Source organism: Schistocerca serialis, chromosome 10 (genome assembly GCF_023864345.2).
Source record: "Schistocerca serialis cubense isolate TAMUIC-IGC-003099 chromosome 10, iqSchSeri2.2, whole genome shotgun sequence".
NCBI lineage: Eukaryota > Metazoa > Arthropoda > Insecta > Orthoptera > Acrididae > Schistocerca > Schistocerca serialis.
In genome coordinates, this window is record NC_064647.1 from 212,317,392 (window position 1) to 212,337,546 (window position 20,155).

At 45.4% G+C, this 20,155-nt stretch overlaps 1 protein-coding gene across 1 annotated transcript in view; it reads left to right on the plus strand.

The window, feature by feature from the left end:
• The window catches only part of LOC126425270 (uncharacterized), a 65,192-nt gene extending 46,710 nt beyond the window's left edge, over positions 1–18,482 (plus strand). The window contains exons 6-7 of the mRNA XM_050088238.1: positions 11,682–11,835; positions 17,096–18,482. Of these exons, the coding sequence (XP_049944195.1) occupies positions 11,682–11,835; positions 17,096–17,160 (219 nt within the window). The 3' untranslated portion in view covers positions 17,161–18,482. The remainder of the gene's footprint in view (positions 1–11,681; positions 11,836–17,095) is intronic.
• Positions 18,483–20,155: the final 1,673 nt, after the last annotated feature.

Here is a 20,155-nt window from a genome sequence, read left to right on the forward strand (position 1 = left end):
AGAATTCTCTAACCTCGTTTATTTCTCGATCACCAATACTGATGTTAAGCTTCATGCTATTCTCATTTCTACTCATGTACTCATGAGACTCTTTCCATTCAACAGATCCCGGTTCAGTTCCACTCTTGACCCTTTCTTGTATTTTCGTCACTGCTCCTCCGGTGTACACTGATGAGCCAGAATATTATGACCATGTACCTAATAGACGGTATGTCCACCTTTGGCACGAATAGCAGCGGCGACGCATCGTGGCATGGAAGCAGTGAGGCCTTCGTAGGTCGCTGGAGGGAGTTGGCACCACATCTGCACACAGAAGTAACCCAATTCCCGTAAATTCCGGGGAGTGGAGCGATGGATGAGCTCTGACGCCACGTTCAGTCACATCCCAGATGTGTTCGATCGGGCTCATATCTGGCGAGCTGGGCGGCCAGCACACCAGTTGGACCTCTCCACCACGTTCCTCGGCCTTGTGACATGACGCATTGTCTTGTTGAAAAATGCCACTGACGTCGGGAAACATTATCGTCATGAAGGGGTGCTCTTGCTTTGCACCCAGTGTACGACACTCCTTAGTCGTGGTGACGTGCACGAAGTCCACTGGACCTATGGATGGCCATATGATGTTCCTCAGGGCTTAATAGAACCGCCACCAGTTTGTCTCCCTCCCGCAGCACAGGTGTCATAAAGTTGATCCGCCTGGAAGACAACAGATTCGCGCCGCCGTCGGCATGTTGAAGAAGGTACCAGGATTCATTAGACCTTGAAACCCTCCTCCAATGCGCCAGTGTGCAGTTCCGATGACCAAGTGCTCATTTCAGTCGTAGCTGCCGATGTCGTGGTGTTACCATTCGCACGTGCAGTGATCGTCGGCTGCGGAGGTCCATCGTCAGGAATGTTCGTTGTACTGTGTGTACTCTGCCCAGCATTAAAGTCGTATGTTAGTTCCGCCACAGTTCGCTGCCTGACCTGTTTTACCAGTCTGCCCAGCCTACGAGGTCCGATATCTGTAATGAGGGGTCACCGCCCAAACCCAAGACGTGTGGACGTACTTTCACCTTGGTTTAGTCACGTGTAGAAGACACTCCTCACAGCTCGAACGCCCGGCAAGTCCTTCACTTTTCAAAATGCTCGTGCCGTGGCCTCCAGGCCATCACAAACTTCCCTCGGTCAGATAGATCCGGCACCTTCCCCATTCTACACACGGACAACAGGCTCACTGGTATTGTATGCACAGTGCCCATGTCTGACTAGCAGTCATTCCTCGCCAGGTGACGCTGCTATCTGCTGGACGGGTTTATATCGTCAGTAGGTCGGTGGTCAGTGTTCTGCTGATTAATGTATAGACTGGAATTGTAGAGTAGAAGGACCACATCCTTGTCTTACACCCTTTCTAATCCGACCACTTTGCTCTTACTCTTCCAGTCTTATTGTTCTCTTTTGGTTCTAGTACAGTGCATTTTGTACGTGGTCTGTCCAGAAAGTAACAGGCGTTTTGCTCTATTGCGGCAGTGGGCGGTGCTACAGACGCCATATTGGTGACATAGCATTGCTGCACTCAGTGTATATCCAGCATTGACAGCGTACGCCGGTCGGTGTGGCCGTGCGGTTCTTGGCGCTTCAGTCTGGAACCGCGCGACTGCTACGGTCGCAGGTTCGAATCCTGCCTCGGGCATGGATGTGTGTGATGCCCTTAGATTAGTTAGGTTTAAGTAGTTCTAAGTTCTAGGGGACTGATGACCACAGATGTTAAGTCCCATAGTGCTCAGAGCCATTTGAACCATTGATAGCCTACGGTCTGTGCCTCTGCTTTCCGAGACGTATTAACATGTGCGTTGCAATAGAAAATCCCGCCACTCGTGAGGTGCATTCTGTGGTTAAGTTCTTGTTGGCAAGAAACTGCAAACCTACTGTCAAACACCGACAAAGTTAAGTGTTCCGTCGATGTTTTGGATGGGAGGATTTCGATCATCCACCATACACCTCAGATTAGACGCTGAGTGATTACTAGCTCTTCCCAGCAATGAATCTGATAGTGACGCCGAGATGCATGACGTCATAAACCAATGGCTGCAATCGTAGGCGGCAAAGTTGTACAGAGACGATATTGAAAAACTTTTATCATGGAATGGTAACTGCCCCAATCTGAACGGCGATCATGTAGAAAAATAGTTTAAAAGTGAACCTTCAAAATGAATGTAATAAAATTAGGGTTTTCTATACTGTTAATTTCTTTTTAATGTCAAAATGTCTGTTTCTTTCTGCATAGCCCTCGTGCATTAACCGTCTATCACTGTAGCTGGAACCTATTTTTCTCGGAATTTCGAAAATCTTGCACCTGTTCACATTGTCGATCTCTCTTTCCGGGTCGACGAATTCCATGAATCTGTGTTACGTTTCCTTCAGTTTTGCTTCCATTAGCAAGCGGATCGTCAGAAGTGCCTCTTGGTGCCTTTACCTTTACTAAAGTCAAACCGATCGTCATCTAACAGTTCCTCAGTTTTCTTTTTCATTGTTCTGTAAATTATTCTTGTCAGCGACTTTTATACGTGAGATGTTAAGTTATCTGTTCGATAGTTCTCGCACTAATCTCTTCTTGCTGTCTTCGGGATAGTATGGATGATATTTTTCCGAATGTCCGATGGTATATCGGCTCTCTCACAGATTCTACACTCCAGCTTCAATAGTAGTATGGTTGTCACTGCTCCCAATGAATTTAGAAACTTCGATGGTAGACTTCACGTCAAGTTTAACAGAATATCTGACCTTGCGTCCGCAAGGTGTACACTTGATAGAAAAGTTAATGGTGGGAGAGATCCTCCATAGTATACATTGTAAAGAATCTTCTAAGTAAATAGACTACTGGCTAATAGACGTACAACAAAGCACAGAGTTTTAGGTAGGTGTGCGTGTGTGTGTGAAGTCTTATGGGACTTAACTGCTAAGGCCATCAGTCCCTAAGCTTACACACTACTTAACCTAAATTATCCTAAGGACAAACACACACACCCATGGCCAAGGGAGGACTCGAAACTCCGCCGGGAGCAGCCGCACAGTCCATGACTGCAGCGCCTTAGACCGCTCGACTAGTCCCGTTTTAGGTAGTAAGATTATGAATGAATCGTGTATGACAGTGGAGAGGGCCTTCAACAACCACTGTAGCAGAAAATTATCGATGGATCTCTCACAGTATTCAGGCTCTGTCTCAGGCTGATACTGATCTTCGGCCTGACATGGCTGCTTGTCCTGTTCCAGAGGTTGCCCCTCAGTCTGCAAGATCCGGGCAGTCGCAGAGGGTGGGCTTACTGGTAGTTGGGAGCTCCAACGTCAGGCGCGTAATGGGGCCCCTTAGGGATATGGCAGCAAGAGAGGGGAAGAAAACCAATGTGCACTCCGTGTGCATACCGGGGGGAGTCATTCCAGATGTGGAAAGGGTCCTTCCGGATGCCATGAAGGGTACAGGGTGCACCCATCTGCAGGTGGTCGCTCATGTCGGCACCAATGATGTGTGTCGCTATGGATCGGAGGAAATCCTCTCTGGCTTCCGGCGGCTATCTGATTTGGTGAAGACTGCCAGTCTCGCTAGCGGGATGAAAGCAGAGCTCACCATCTGCAGCATCGTCGACAGGACTGACTGCGGACCTTTGGTATAGAGCCGAGTGGAGGGTCTGAATCAGAGGCTGAGACGGTTCTGCGACCGTGTGGGCTGCAGATTCCTCGACTTGCGCCATAGTGTGGTGGGGTTTCGGGTTCCGCTGGATAGGCCAGGAGTCCACTACACGCAACAAGCGGCTACACGGGTAGCAGGGGTTGTGTGGCGTGGGCTGGGCGGTTTTTTAGGTTAGATGGCCTTGGGCAAGTACAGAAAGGGCAACAGCCTCAACGGGTGCGGGGCAAAGTCAGGACATGCGGGGACCAAGCAGCAATCGGTATTGTAATTGTCAACTGTCGAAGCTGCGTTGGTAAAGTACCAGAACTTCAAGCGATGATAGAAAGCACCGAAGCTGAAATCGTTATAGGTACAGAAAGCTGGCTTAAGCCAGAGATAAATTCTGCCGAAATTTTTACAAAGGTACAGACGGTGTTTAGAAAGGATAGATTGCATGCAACCGGTGGTGGAGTGTTCGTCGCTGTTAGTAGTAGTTTATCCTGTAGTGAAGTAGAAGTGGATAGTTCCTGTGAATTATTATGGGTGGAGGTTACACTCAACAACCGAGCTAGGTTAATAATTGGCTCCTTTTACCGACCTCCCGACTCAGCAGCATTAGTGGCAGAACAACTGAGAGAAAATTTGGAATACATTTCACATAAATTTTCTCAGCATGTTATAGTCTTAGGTGGAGATTTCAATTTACCAGATATAGACTGGGACACTCAGATGTTTAGGACGGGTGGTAGGGACAGAGCATCGAGTGACATTATACTGAGTGCACTATCCGAAAATTACCTCGAGCAATTAAACAGAGAACCGACTCGTGGAGATAACATCTTGGACCTACTGATAACAAACAGACCCGAACTTTTCGACTCTGTATGTACAGAACAGGGAATCAGTGATCATAAGGCCGTTGCAGCATCCCTGAATATGTAAGTTAATAGGAATATAAAAAAAGGGAGGAAGGTTTATCTGTTTAGCAAGAGTAATAGAAGGCAGATTTGACACTACCTAACAGATAAAAACGAAAATTTCTGTTCCGACACTGACAATGTTGAGTGTATATGGAAAAAGTTCAAGGCAATCGTAAAATGCGTTTTAGACAGGTACGTGCCGAGTAAAACTGTGAGGGACGGGAAAAACCCACCGTGGTACAACAACAAAGTTAGGATACTACTGCGAAAGCAAAGAGAGCTTCAAGTTTAAACGCAGCCAAAACCCCTCAGACAAACAGAAGCTAAACGATGTCAAAGTTAGCGTAAGGAGGGCTATGCGTGAAGCGTTCAGTGAATTCGAAAGAAAATTCTATGTACCAACTTGACAGAAAATCCTAGGACGTTCTGGTCTTACGTTAAATCAGTAAATGGCTCGAAACAGCATATCCAGACACTCCGGGATGATGATGGCATTGAAACAGAGGATGACACGCGTAAAGCTGAAATACTAAACACCTTTTTCCAAAGCTGTTTCACAAAGGAAGACCGCACTGCAGTTCCTTCTCTAAATCCTCGCACAAACGAAAAAATGGCTGACATCGAAATAAGTGTCCAAGGAATAGAAAAGCAACTGGAATCACTCAATAGAGGAAAGTCCAATGGACCTGACGGGATACCAATTCGATTCTACACAGAGTACGCGAAAGAACTTGCCCCCCTTCTAACAGCCGTGTACCGCAAGTCTCTAGAGGAACGAAGGGTTCCAAATGATTGGAAAAGAGCACAGGTAGTCCCAGTCTTCAAGAAGGGTCGTCGAGCAGATGCGCAAAACTATAGACCTATATCTCTGACGTCGATCTGTTGTAGAATTTTAGAACATGTTTTTTGCTCGAGTATCATGTCGTTTTTGGAAACCCAGAATCTACTATGTAGGAATCAACATGGATTCCGGAAACAGCGATCGTGTGAGACCCAACTCGCTTTATTTGTTCATGAGACCCAGAAAATATTAGATACAGGCTCCCAGGTAGATGCTATTTTTCTTGACTTCCGGAAGGCGTTCGATACAGTTCCGCACTGTCGCCTGATAAACAAAGTAAGAGCCTACGGAATATCAGACCAGCTGTGTGGCTGGATTGAAGAGTTTTTAGCAAACAGAACACAGCATGTTGTTATCAATGGAGAGACGTCTACAGACGTTAAAGTAACCTCTGGCGTGCCACAGGGGAGTGTTATGGGACAATTGCTTTTCACAATATATATAAATGACCTAGTAGATAGTGTCGGAAGTTCCATGCGGCTTTTCGCGGATGATGCTGTAGTATACAGAGAAGTTGCAGCATTAGAAAATTGTAGCGAAATGCAGGAAGATCTGCAGCGGATAGGCACTTGGTGCAGGGAGTGGCAACTGTCCCTTAACATAGACAAATGTAATGTATTGCGAATACATAGAAAGAAGGATCCTTTATTGTATGACTATATGATAGCGGAACAAACACTGGTAGTAGTCACTTCTGTAAAATATCTGGGAGTATGCGTGCGGAACGATTTGATGTGGAATGATTATATAAAATTAATTGTTGGTAAGGCGGGTACCAGGTTGAGAATCATTGGGAGAGTGCTTAGAAAATATAGTGGCTTACAAAACACTCGTTCGACCTATACTTGAGTATTGTTCATCAGTGTGGGATCCGTACCAGATCGGGTTGACGGAGGAGATAGAGAAGATCCAAAGAAGAGCGGCGCACTTCGTCACAGGGTTATTTGGTAACCGTGATAGCGTTACGGAGATGTTTAATAAACTCAAGTGGCAGACTCTGCAAGAGAGGCGCTCTGCATCGCGGTGTAGCTTGCTCGCCAGGTTTCGAGAGAGTGCGTTTCTGGATGAAGTATCGTATATACTGCTTCCCCCTACTTATACCTCCCGAGGAGATCACGAATGTAAAATTAGAGAGATTAGAGCGCGCACGGAGGCTTTCAGACAGTCGTTCTTCCCGCGAACCATACGCGACTGGAACAGGAAAGGGAGGTAATGACAGTGGCACGTAAAGTGCCCTCCGCCACACACCGTTGGGTGGCTTGCGGAGTATAAATGTAGATGTAGATGTAAATTCTAGACAGCGCTCAATCACTCGCGGATGGCGCTGGATCTGAAATTGAAAGCAATCTAGCAAAAACAGAAATCATTTTCCAATGCGCCATTAGAATGGAACATCCAAGAGCACTGTGACGATTTAATCCCGGCACTACTGCAAAAATAAGTCATACAAAGTTTTCTGTCGGTGGCTATGAGAAACAACAAAAATCGCTAAAACGAAACAGGGCTTCAGGGCCTGATGGAACCGCTCTCACCTTCTATACAGACTTTTCAGGTGAGCTAGCTCCCGTCATAACCATAATACAATGTAGATTCTTTGTCCAAAAATGCTTGCCCAGCGGTTGAAAGAAAGCACAGATGACACCCATCAGCAAGAAGAATAGCGAAAGAGACCAAATTTGATTCCATTGGAACAGTTGTGTAAAGCGACTGTAGTATATTACATAAAGGAAAAAGGAATTCAACAATCAGTCGCAAATCTACATCTATTCCAGATCGAGATTTCATCTACTGAATAGCTACATTCAGTGCGTTTAGATTGAGTCATACAGACTCATCAAATTTGTGGCAATACATGTTACAATACGACTTTAACACGAACATTGCCAGATCCTAACTCAAGCTTGAAGAGTCTATACAAGTCGATTTAAACGCATTGAAATTGCTGGAATGAAGATCTGCAAGAATAATATAGATTGGATTTGCGACTGATTGTGAATTAGCTTTCGCCGGTCGGTGCGGCCGAGCGGTTCCAGGCGCTTCAGTCTGGAACCGCGCGACGGCTACGGTCGCAGGTTTGAATCCCGCCTCGGGCAAAGATGTGTGTGATGTCCATAGGTTAGTTAGGTTTAAGTAGTTCCAAGTTCGAGGGGACTGATGACCACAGATATTAAGTCCCATAGTGCTCAGAGCCTTTTGAACCATTTGAATTAGTTTTCCTTTTTTGATACAACACAAGGATCCATGAAACAACCGTCATATCTCTTTGCAAGCTTAGTGTTGTGTCTCTAATACACATCCTGGTACGGCAAGTTAACTGCAAGTACGCCTGTTAATTACTTAATATGGTTGAAACATGTTCCAGCGAGGTAGGCGAGGCGCAATCATACTGCCTGTTCAAATTGCCACTACAACCAATCTGAGAATTTGTTCATTGATTCTGTATTTGCCAGCACGTAGTCTCTTGGACCCTACTGCTTTGGTAATAGGAATGAGCGCTGAAATCGCTCCCTACATATTAATAACTTAATTTCGCACAACGGAAACGGCTTCTAGCGAGCAGGTTCTCTCAACAGTGAGGTCATCAGCGCCATTGCTCAAGTAATTGGATACAAATGAACTCTCAAGGAATGGGATAATTGCTGTGAATCCGTTAACTCCAGTGCTGGAAGTGGGAATACCACCATGCCATATCTCAACGAACACAGTCACCCACTGAAATGACATACAACGCTGCTACAGAGAAAGTCTCCTTTTCAGTAGTCCATACATTATGCAGAAAGAAGGCAGCACGAATGGGTGCCGCTTTGTTTGAATCAGGGGACAGCATCACAGAAACGTTGAAAACTTGAACTGGTAAGCGCTTGAAGGCGGATATTGTTCCAGAAGCGGCCGTGGCAAAAGATTAGACTAACTACAGTATGTGCAAAGACAATGAAGCAGTGAATTTCCCGGCACTCCACTTGTAGCTGGGACCAGAGGAAAGCCCAGCATGCCGTCCAAAACAAAATACTGCCTGCCATGCTCTTCTCAGTGGCTGCAGGCTACTCGTACGTATGTAGATGTAGAAAAATGTGCCAAGTTTATTTGGCAGGACACAGAGGATTTAAAGACATTAGCTGCCCAGTGGTCATTAATTTATATGAATAGGGCATGTTGGAAATTTGTTCTGGACTACTGGGGTTCGAATCCACGTCTCCTGCTTACTAGGCACTTCGCCCTCTGAACATAACATCAACATTAGACACCCTCACCCCCCCCCCCTCCGCCCCCGCATCCGTCAGACCCCAAATTCTCAATTTACACCACACACTACTGATGTAGTACCCCTGCCCATTGGACTCGTTACTCTCGCGGCATCTCTCCGACTCCCGTAAGAGTGTCAGTTTGGTGTGCACCTGCACTGACGGGATCATACGTATATATGTCTGCAAGAATCGACACCATTTTTGATCCTACAGCCTCTATGAATATCAAGACGCAAAGTAGTGGTCAGCGTATGTGCCTAACAAGCAGGAGATCCAGATTCGAATCGCACTCCAGCACAAATTTTCTGCTTGCCTCATTGGTATGAATTGCCCACTGGCCACTAATGTATTTAATTCCTTTGTTTCTTGATTCACAGTGTTTGTACCATCAAAATGTGTCTATCCTTTTGGATATGTTCAAAAGAACAGACGCCACAAATATAGTGGTCACTCAGAAAAGTGTATAGAAAATGGAATTATAGCGATGATATACTGGTCGATATAGCAAGAGTGCACGAAACTACCTAAAAGATTTCGATGTTTAGTATTTATCGATAATTTTCGTAAACATTTTTGGAAAACAGTGATCAATTGATTATTATATTTTGACTAAAGTTCAGTCTTGATCACACCATTTATGTTTTAATGATATAGGTAACCGGTTTCGGTTATTTTTACATAACCATCATCAGACCTGTGGATAAATTTTAAGAAATACTAGAAACCAATCTTTAAATAAAATGAAAGTGTCTAATGATGTCAAAATTTAACAAGATAAAATAAAATTAATTATACCCATGGCTACCTTAGGATGGTAGGCGGAGCTCTCCTCGCTGCTACGCAGTCAACTGATGGTTATGAGTGCTGAGCACGAGCTTAAATATGCAGAGACTCCGCCTACTTCCTGTCACACTACTTCACAACTGCCAATCAGCGTTCATAATATGACGCCATCGTCAAAGTATAAAAGTAGGAAATACACTAATAACATAAAATTGATTCATTTAAATGTCTGATTAACAGATAGTTAGCATGTGTACAGCTTATTTATATTTTAGATAAAAACACTAAACTACGATGTGTAATAGTTATGCCCTCTATGGGCAACCTTAATACTATTACAGTGTCAGTTACATCAAAGATGTGAAAGTCCTTGGAGTTGTGGTATATATCGATTATACCGAGTCGCCTACATCACAATTGCATCTTTGTTGGATGCTGCAGAATCGTCTTACTTTAACTATAGTTTTCATAGCAATATTCTTTATAGCAGTAGGGTAGAAGCCAAGAGTACGTTCCGCATTATGTATGTCTGAATAACTGATGAGACCGCTGATTAAATTGTTTTTTTTTTTTTGGTTTTTCCTAAGGTATCCATGGGTATAATTAATTTTATTTTATCTTGCTAAATTTTGACATCATTAGACGCTTTCATTTTATTTCAAGATTGGTTTCTAGTACACTCCAGGAAATGGAAAAAAGAACACATTGACACCGGTGTGTCAGAGCCACCATACTTGCTCCGGACACTGCGAGAGGGCTGTACAAGCAATGATCACACGCACGGCACAGCGGACACACCAGGAACCGCGGTGTTGGCCGTCGAATGGCGCTAGCTGCGCAGCGTTTGTGCACCGCCGCCGTCAGTGTCAGCCAGTTTGCCGTGGCATACGGAGCTCCATCGCAGTCTTTAACACTGGTAGCATGCCGCCACAGCGTGGACGTGAACCGTATGTGCAGTTGACGGACTTTGAGCGAGGGCGTATAGTGGGCATGCGGGAGGCCGGGTGGACGTACCGCCGAATTGCTCAACACGTGGGGCGTGAGGTCTCCACAGTACATCGATGTTGTCGCCAGTGGTCGGCGGAAGGTGCACGTGCCCGTCGACCTGGGACCGGACCGCAGCGACGCACGGATGCACGCCAAGACCGTAGGATCCTACGCAGTGCCGTAGGGGACCGCACCGCCACTTCCCAGCAAATTAGGGACACTGTTGCTCCTGGGGTATTGGCGATGATCATTCACAACCGTCTCCATGAAGCTGGGCTACGGTCCCGCACACCGTTAGGCCGTCTTCCGCTCACGCCCCAACATCGTGCAGCCCGCCTCCAGTGGTGTCGCGACAGGCGTGAATGGAGGGACGAATGGAGACGTGTCGTCTTCAGCGATGAGAGTCGCTTCTGCCTTGGTGCCAATAATGGTCGTATGCGTGTTTGGCGCCGTGCAGGTGAGCGCCACAATCAGGACTGCATACGACCGAGGCACACAGGGCCAACACCCGGCATCATGGTGTGGGGAGCGATCTCCTACACTGGCCGTACACCACTGGTGATCGTCGAGGGGACACTGAATAGTGCACGGTACATCCAAACCGTCATCGAACCCATCGTTCTACCATTCCTAGACCGGCAAGGGAACTTGCTGTTCCAACAGGACAATGCACGTCCGCATGTATCCCGTGCCACCCAACGTGCTCTAGAAGGTGTAAGTCAACTTTCCTGGCCAGCAAGATCTCCGGATCTGTCTCCCATTGAGCATGTTTGGGACTGGATGAAGCGTCGTCTCACGCGGTCTGCACGTCCAGCACGAACGCTGGTCCAACTGAGGCGCCAGGTGGAAATGGCATGGCAAGCCGTTCCACAGGACTACATCCAGCATCTCTACGATCGTCTCCATGGGAGAATAGCAGCCTGCATTGCTGCGAAAGGTGGATATACACTGTACTAGTGCCGACATTGTGCATGCTCTGTTGCCTGTGTCTATGTGCCTGTGGTTCTGTCAGTGTGATCATGTGATGTATCTGACCCCAGGAATGTGTCAATAAAGTTTCCCCTTCCTGGGACAATGAATTCATGGTGTTCTTATTTCAATTTCCAGGAGTGTATTTCCTAAAATTTATCCACAGGTCTGATGATGGTATGTAAAAATAACCGAAACCGGTTACCTATATCATTAAAACATAAATGGTGTGATCAAGACTGAACTTTAGTCAAAACATTTATCGATACATCTTTTCTCTGTGTGTGCAGCGCTGCCGAGATCTGGTGCAGTGCTGGTTGCACGGCCACGTCGTGGTGACCGGGGCCTACCTGGTCTACTTCTGGCTGGTGCTGACAGAGCTGTTCCTCACTGGCTCCGTTCACACGGGCTTCTTGGTTCTGGCCGCAAACATTCTCGGCATAGGTAAGAGACCTCTGTAGCAGGACAATAGCGGATAAAGTTTCTCTACTTGTATATCCATGAGAGGACCCAATTTGTTTCGCCACTAAGACATTACACACCTCCTGACAAGAAAAAGTGACTATCCATAAGACATAGGTCAGATGTAAATTTAACATCATACACACATCCCCTGTTCGTGGATATGTAAATGATTGTGGTTGCAACTCTACCTGACATGTAGAATGACCAACAGAGTGATGGAAGCATGCCTTTGTTACGAATATAATATAGTACACACTACGTTAGTTAATACATTATCTTCTGCACTGTCACTTGGTTTTAAGCATTAATTTCGCTCTTTGTTATACTCGGTCACCAGGCAAGAAATACACAATTTGATCAAAAGTGTCCAGACACCACCAAAAACATACGATTGTGCTACCATCTGCTGCCAGGTACTCCATATCAGTGACCTCAGTAGTTAATAGACATCGTGAGAGAACAGAATGGACTTCGAAGGTGATCAGATGATTGAATGTCACTTGTATCATACGTCTGTACGCGAGATTTCCACATTCCTAAACATCCCTAGGTCCACTCTTTCCGGTGAGATAGTGAAGTGGAAACGTGAAGGGACACGTACAGCACAAAAGCGTACAGGCCGACCTCGTCTGTTGACTGACAGAGACCGCCGACAGTTCAAGAGGCTCGTAATCTGAAATAGGCAGACATCCACCCAGACCATCACACAGGAATTCGAAACTGCATCAGGATCCATTGCAAGTACTATGACAGTTAGGCGGGAGGTGAGAAAACTTGGATTTCATAAGCCACACATCACGCCGGTATATGCCATACGACGCCTTGCTTCGTGTAAGGACCGTAAACAATGGACGACTGAACAGTGGAAAAACGTACTGTGGAGTGACAAATCACGGTACACAATGTGTCGATCAGATGGCAGGGTGTGGGTATGGTGAATGCCCAGTGAATGTTATCTTCCAACGTGTGTTGTGCCAACAGTAAAATTCTGAGGCGGTAGTTTTATGGTGTGCTCGTGTTTTTCATGGAGAGGGTTGCACCCCTTGCTGTTCTGCGTGGCACTATCACAACATAGGCCTACACTGACGTTTTAAGCACCTTCTTGTTTCTCACTGTTGAAGAGCAATTCGGGGATAGCGATTTCATCTTTCAATTCAATCGACTACCTGTTCACAATGCACGGTTACACGGCAATAACATCCCTGTAATGGACTGGCCTGCACAGAGTCCTGACCTGAATCCTATAGAAAACCTTTGGGATGTTTTGGAACGGCGACTTCGCGCCAGGCCTCACCGACCGACATCGATACCTCTCCTCTTTGAAGCACTCCGTGAAGAATGGGCTTCCATTCCCCAAGAAACCTTCCAGTGCCTGATTGAACGTATGTTTGAGGGACTGGAAGCTGTCATCGACACTAAATGGTTCAAATGGCTCTGAGCACTATGGGACTTAACATCTGTGGTCATCAGTCCCCTAGAACTTAGAACTACTTAAACCTAACTAACCTAAGGACATCACACACATCCATGCCCGAGGCAGGATTCGAACCTGCGACCGTAGCAGTCGCGCGGTTCCGGACTGAGCGCCTGAACCGCTAGACCACCGCGGCCGGCTGTCATCGACACTAAAGGTGAGCCAACACTATACTGAATTTCAGCATTACCGACGGAGGGCGCCACGAGCTTGTAAATCATTTTCAGCCAGGAGTCTGAATACTTTTGATCACATAGTCTATTAAGGGTGATTCAGTTGCCCATACCGAAATTGTCTGATGCAACGCAACAAAAGTCGTCATAAGCTTAATATTCCCCTGCTGGATCGCTGTACGGTGCTAATTTTCAGCAAGTTCATTTTCCAAACGCTTCTGAACCCACCTGATTGCGGTTTAGACCCTTAGCAAAACATCGGTCCTTTAAATCATTCGTCTATGTCCATTGACATGTAACTATGTTAATATGTGGCTGTATGTAACAAAGAGCGTAATAAAAGCATATTCCCAGCAATGTAGCATTGCACATGTTGAGGGTTGCAAGAAACGAGATCGGCTGGGGGAGATAAATCATCCTGTATGCAGGGCATGAACGGCATCACATGCTGAGCGAGCACTGTCAAGGTCATGGAGGTGTCTGGTACTTGCGTGAGACAGAGTCATTGGCACATGTCAGACTTTGAAAAGGGGCTCATTGTGGGTCACCATTTGGTTGGCTCGTCGAATATTGCAGTTTATAGATTTGTGGAGCATTCAGGTATGACAATGGCCTAGTGCTGGACTGTGTGGGAGTGTGAGGACAGGCATATTCGTCGCCAAGTTTACAGTTGACCATATGTCGCAAGGCAAAATAGGATCGCGTATCGAGCCATTTGACAACAAGTAATTGAATCCCTGCTACATTCTGCGCCATCTGGCACCACTGGGAAAAGGCTAGCAGAGCCAGACTGGGGAACTACCATCCCATATGTAGGCTGCCGTTAACACCACAGCACAGATTAATGCGTTTGGAGTAGTGCTGTAAGAGGGAAGTTGAACTGCTGATGAATGCCGTCACATTGTGTTCAGCAATGAATGCCGGTTCTGTACTGCAGCAATGGAGCCCAGTTCCACACTAACCTGGATGACCATGGTGGGCGAATGCGTCGATGGTCTGCGGGCTGCAACGCCATTTGACTCGATTTGGTAATCATTGAAGTAATGTTTCATTTTGTTTCCTCGTCCTCTTCTGGGCGCTTCACTTATTTTGTCTGGTGGTGTCGTTCCCCACTGAATGCAAGTTCGAAATGGTTCAAATGGCTCTGAGCACTATGGGACTCAACTTCTGTGGTCATAAGTCCCCTAGAACTTAGAACTACTTAAACCTAACTAACCTAAGGACATCACACACATCCATGCCTGAGGCAGGATTCGAACCTGCGACCGTAGCGGTCGTGCGGTTCCAGACTGGAGCGCCTTTAACTGCTCGGCCACTCCGGCCGGCGAATGCAAGTCTGATACACTATATGATGCCATATATAGCATTGAGCAATTATGTACACAATTTATGTAGAGCCCATAGCAGGTTGATGTGTGAAGTTACCAACAGCAATTAGTACCCACAGGAAATGAGACCATTTCAGAGACTTTACCTGTCTCATACAGATAAGATTTTATGTATGTAAACTGGATCAAAGTGTGAAAATTTGTACCAATGCTGGGAATCGAACTCGAACTCGGGTCTAATGCTCGATAGGCAGATGCGTTAGTCACTAAGCCACCTTGGCACAGCAGTTCACACAACTGCACGGCTTGTCGTGGCACGCCTCCCTCCTTGACTCAGATTCTCAGTGCCACCCCAGTCTACTTTGGATCTAAGAAGGAGGCATGCCAGGGTAATCCATGCATCTGTATGAACCGGTGTGCAGTGGTGGCTTAGTGTGTAATGCATCTGTCTAGAAAGCAGGAGACTTAGGTTCGATTTCTGGCGAATTTTCACTCGCTGCTTCAGTCTACATACATAAATGTTTCTAATTGCTCTAAGCACTATGAGACTTAACATCTGAGGTCATCAGTCCCCTAGACTTAGAGGTACTTAAACCTAACTAACCTAAAGACATCACACACATCCATGTCCGAGGCAGGATTCGAACATGCGGGCGTTGCAGCCCAGTGGTTCCAGACTGAAGCGCCTAGAACCGCTCTGCCACAGAGGCCGGTCTATACACATAAAAAAGAGGAAATACCCAAAGACTCACGCCCACTGAAGAGATTACTGTAATGACCAAGTGTGAGAACAGTTGGAAGGCAACTCTTATAAACGCTGCCTTTAAATGGTTCTTTGCAGCTGTAAACAGTACTCTGAAGGCGTAATCTCATCTGGCTGGAACACCAGATTAAGTTTCTCTGCTCTATGGTGCTCAGTCTGTACGATTCCGAGTCTCCAGTGTACAAGTCGTACTTCTGATGCCAGAGTCACATCCATTGTTGTTTGGACTGCATTAATAAGAGCCTCAAGGGTCCATCTTGACAACTTGGTGAAAATGAAGCATTAATGCCCATCTCACCTGCTGACTGGGACACCAGTTTCATGGCTACTGAATTGTGCAGTCTATTTCTCTCTGGAACGCCAAGATCCTCACCTGCTGCACCATGATGTGGAGTCCGTGTGACCGCAGGCCTGAATAAGCAACTGGTGGCTGAATCTTCAGGCTTAAGTCATTTGTGATTCATACTACTGAATGAGATCTGTTGTTTCTGTTTCGGCTAATACCTGAGAAACTAGATCCCAATGTATTGAACGTTATTGTTCAGAGTCTCTTAATAAAAACTGTCAGTAACTCGGCGCCTCAATTGCTGCGTTGGAAATCAATTTCATGACTGTTTCCCCATGTTGAGCATCTCAGCCACTGAATGGGGTGCCAGACCCAGGACTGCTAACTTGTGTTTTCCAGCATATGAGACCATGAACGTTCTGTGTCCAGCTCGAGTGGTGATAGAGGTAGCAGACATAGGTCCACTGGATTCTGTTGTTTTCTGACTTTGTGAACCTGAGACCATCCTGTTCACCTCTACTAAGGCCTGGGACGCCTGATCCAAGACTGCTGCATTGCGTTGTCTGGGATGGGTGCTCTGTGCATCCCTTTTAATTCATCATAAAATGTCATATCCACACCTACTAGCTTGTGTTGTCCAGACTCTGTGACTGCAAGCCTCCAGATCCATATCAACCGCTGATCAGGATGCCACAATCATTTCAGATCCAAACTGTCAGTGCCCAACTCGGCTGCTGGCTATGGCGTCAGGGTCACGTCCGCTGTAGTGTGTTGTCTTGGCTGTGTGAACAAAAGCCACCAGTGTCCCTCACGACTGTTGGCTGGGACACTGGGTCGAAATTCACTGCACAACGCTATCGAGATAGATGAGCTGACACTGTGTTCATCTCACATCTGACCTGGTACTCTAGATCCAGGTCTACTGAACTATATGGTTCAAACTGTGTGAACGCGATCTGTCACTGCCCATTGCAACTAATCTCTCTGACACAACATCTAAATTCGATGCTCTCTGTTGTTGAAACTGTGTGAATGAAGATAACGTGTCCGAATACTATTGCATTTTTCACGAACTGCAAGTTCCACTTGGATGGATTTAATAAGAGAAAACAATTTAAAACAGCTTTGTGCAACTCAGTTATGAGTCAGATCGACACAATCATCATAGCAGAATGTAAAGCACTGATATCTCGACGCTATTGTCTTCTGTTGCAGCTGTGACCGTGTGTTTCTGGATAATGGTGCGTAGCTACCACCGCGACTTGCAGCAGATCTTCTAGACTACAGAGTCTGGGAGTTGCCGTCCATTGATTAGCAACAGTTGCGTCGCAGCATCATCGCAGCCAAGTGGTCCGTGTGACACTGAGAAGCTCTTACCAGGGACGCTTCATTCACCCCAACCATGTACCAGCAATCTCTAGACACGACGTTCTTCTGCCACAGCTCCAGATTTCAGACTCTCTTTTGCTGCCAATCGTTCACAGTGTCACACCCGACATATGCAGTATGATCCATTAAATTAACTTTTAGGCTAATAGATGGCCAGCTGGTATACGCCACATGCTCAAGGAGTCGGTAGTTATGTGGGCACTGAAAGTGAAATAGAACGTGAACTTACAGATTAAACTGGGGAGGCCAGTGGTGGATATAGCAGTTGGAGTAGCAGCTATAGTGAATTCTTCTGCCTAACTCTTGGTAAAACGCTATCTGTATATTGGAGTACTTACATATAAAGGTTACATATCCAGTTCATCCGTACGCGCAGTTTCGTGCCTTACGCAGTGATCTAGGAGTTTCCATGTGCTTGTTGACACCTTGTGGAGCATCTCAGGAGCTATACTTGGGAAGGACTCCTGGACATTTGTGCGCAATACTTCACTAATCTTGTACTGAGGTTGAGTCAAAAAGTAAATGATTCTTCCCCCATAATGACCTGTCTGGCGTGTTAAAGTCTGGGCTTAAAGGTGGCTATTTCAGTGGGGCTGGAGATGTTGCTGTACCACATCTAGTACAGTGGGCCCGAAGTTGTTTCTCGATGAACTCACTCATCTGAATAGCAAAGTTTGTTGGAGCTCTGTCCTGCTGTAAACACATGTGATCCTTGATCCTCTTGTCTTCGATCTGAGCAGGGATACTTATAAAACAACTATTTATTTCTTCCCTTCTGCAGGGGCAAGAGAGTTACGGCGACTTCTCCAAAAGCCGTAGGAATCAGGCAACACAGCGAGTATGTGGCGCCAGAAAAGAACTGTGACTGTCTTACAGCTGGGCCCTACCACGCCACTCACAGAGACGTCAACCTCCAACTTATTTTTATCGAAGCATAACCACAGATATAACAGGAAACTTTGAACACTCTCTGCGATCATCAGGAAACGAGTTCGCTCAAAACACTGCTAACGAAATTGTCAGTGCACCAAATCGTGAGATGGTTGGGAGATGTTTGGCAAGATCAGTCTGTGATACCATACCGAAATATTCCAATTATGCTAACGATCCATTTCTTCAACTTTTGCGAATATCTTCTGCTCTTCAGACATTCAAATCTGAATGCATGTTCCAGAAATCGTTGAGCTTAAGTAGTATGGTAAATAAACGTAATTTGTACACAAATTAGGAATCAATAAATGCTTTAATCTTCTTCCTTTAGTATAGCAATGTTAAAAACGTGTAGTGAGTGAAATGTTAGCTTTGAACCAAATACAGCTCAGTCACAATTAAAATAACTTCATTCTAGTCTTCACGTTTCGAAGACCCTTATCCCACCATAAGGCCACATCCTAAGCTACACGATACTTCTTTTAAAAACTGTGGACTCTGTGTTTTATTTCCTTTCTCACACGATTACATTTGGCATGATGATCGGACTGTGGCCCAGAAATTGTAGCGTACAGTATAGTTATTTTACATGAGCTGAAAGATATTTTGCGTGGCTGCAAGGAAAAATACAATGTGGACTTGAAAAATGACAGCATCGACACAGAGATTATTAGATAGGATGCAGATGAAAAATCGAGATCGGTGTTGTTTTTAGGATGTCTGTAGAAGATTCCTGGTGCTATCCTAAGATTCAAGTGAATCTTTTGTACTCCCCACTCCCTGAAGTAATCCTTGTCACAAAAATTCGGCCCTTAAGTCAACGTGGGAGCGAAAAACGTTTCAACCTAAAGACATGATGTGAAAGCTTGTCCCTACCTATGGTGCCAATTTTAAAAATGTTTCAATGCAACAGTGCAACAAACATTGACATGTTCTATCTACCAATTAGATGTATCTGAAAAATCTTTCACTACGTCACAGACACGCGACTAAGACTGAATGTTTTACGTTTTAAGGTACTGAATGTTATAGCTAACAGAGTCACAAATATTTATGAAAAGCCATTTAAGTTTTCTACAGCTTGCCTTGTCCCAGTGGGCTTTAATCCAAATAACAGAAGACATTACGTTTAGTAATTAATCGTGCCAACAGGCAGTAAGTTCATACCATGGAGAACGGCAACACAGGGACCTCTGGAAACGCAGAGAATCGGGGTTTCCACGAGATTGCAGACGCACTAGAGGTGTCGCACCTTTCGCCCAATAGATTGGGCTTTTCTTGTCTTATCAGCAGTAGATTGCGTAAGACGTATAATTCGATAATTTCCTGAATGTTATCACCAAATTTCTTTACCATGCTCTAAAAACAGTACAGAAGTTACTTAAGGTGGGAAATTTCTCGATAATGATCTGACAATCAAACAAGAGTGCACAATATACACTTTACAGGGCAGCTTACGGCAATATATATAATAATACATTTTGAAAGTTTCTGCAGATGTACGCCAGGAGCACAGAATCATACGAAAGTGGAACGTGGACTACATGATATCTGCAGAAGGAACTGGAGGTATTGCAAATTTTGTACCATCTAAGAATGTTTGAAACTCAGTTTGCAGGTAAAGCACGAAATTCAAATATACTAAAAAAAACGGCGGGGAAAGAAGTTCTTTATCTATTTGAATGAACTCCACTTAATAATCTTAAGCAGAACCGGTGACTTTTGCAGACAATTCCCCTTTTGAGAGACAGAGAGAGAGAAAGCGATAGAAGAAACTGTGAAAGGTGTGTTATTAAGTGGTTCTCTGAAAATCAGGAAACTCACTATATTCAATTATTTACAACAAACTGTCACGTCACTAATTGATCCGGAACAAGAACAGGACTTAGTAAAAAGGCTAGAATGCTCCAAATGTTTGGATGTACATATTGATGAAAACTTTAATTCGAAAGAAGG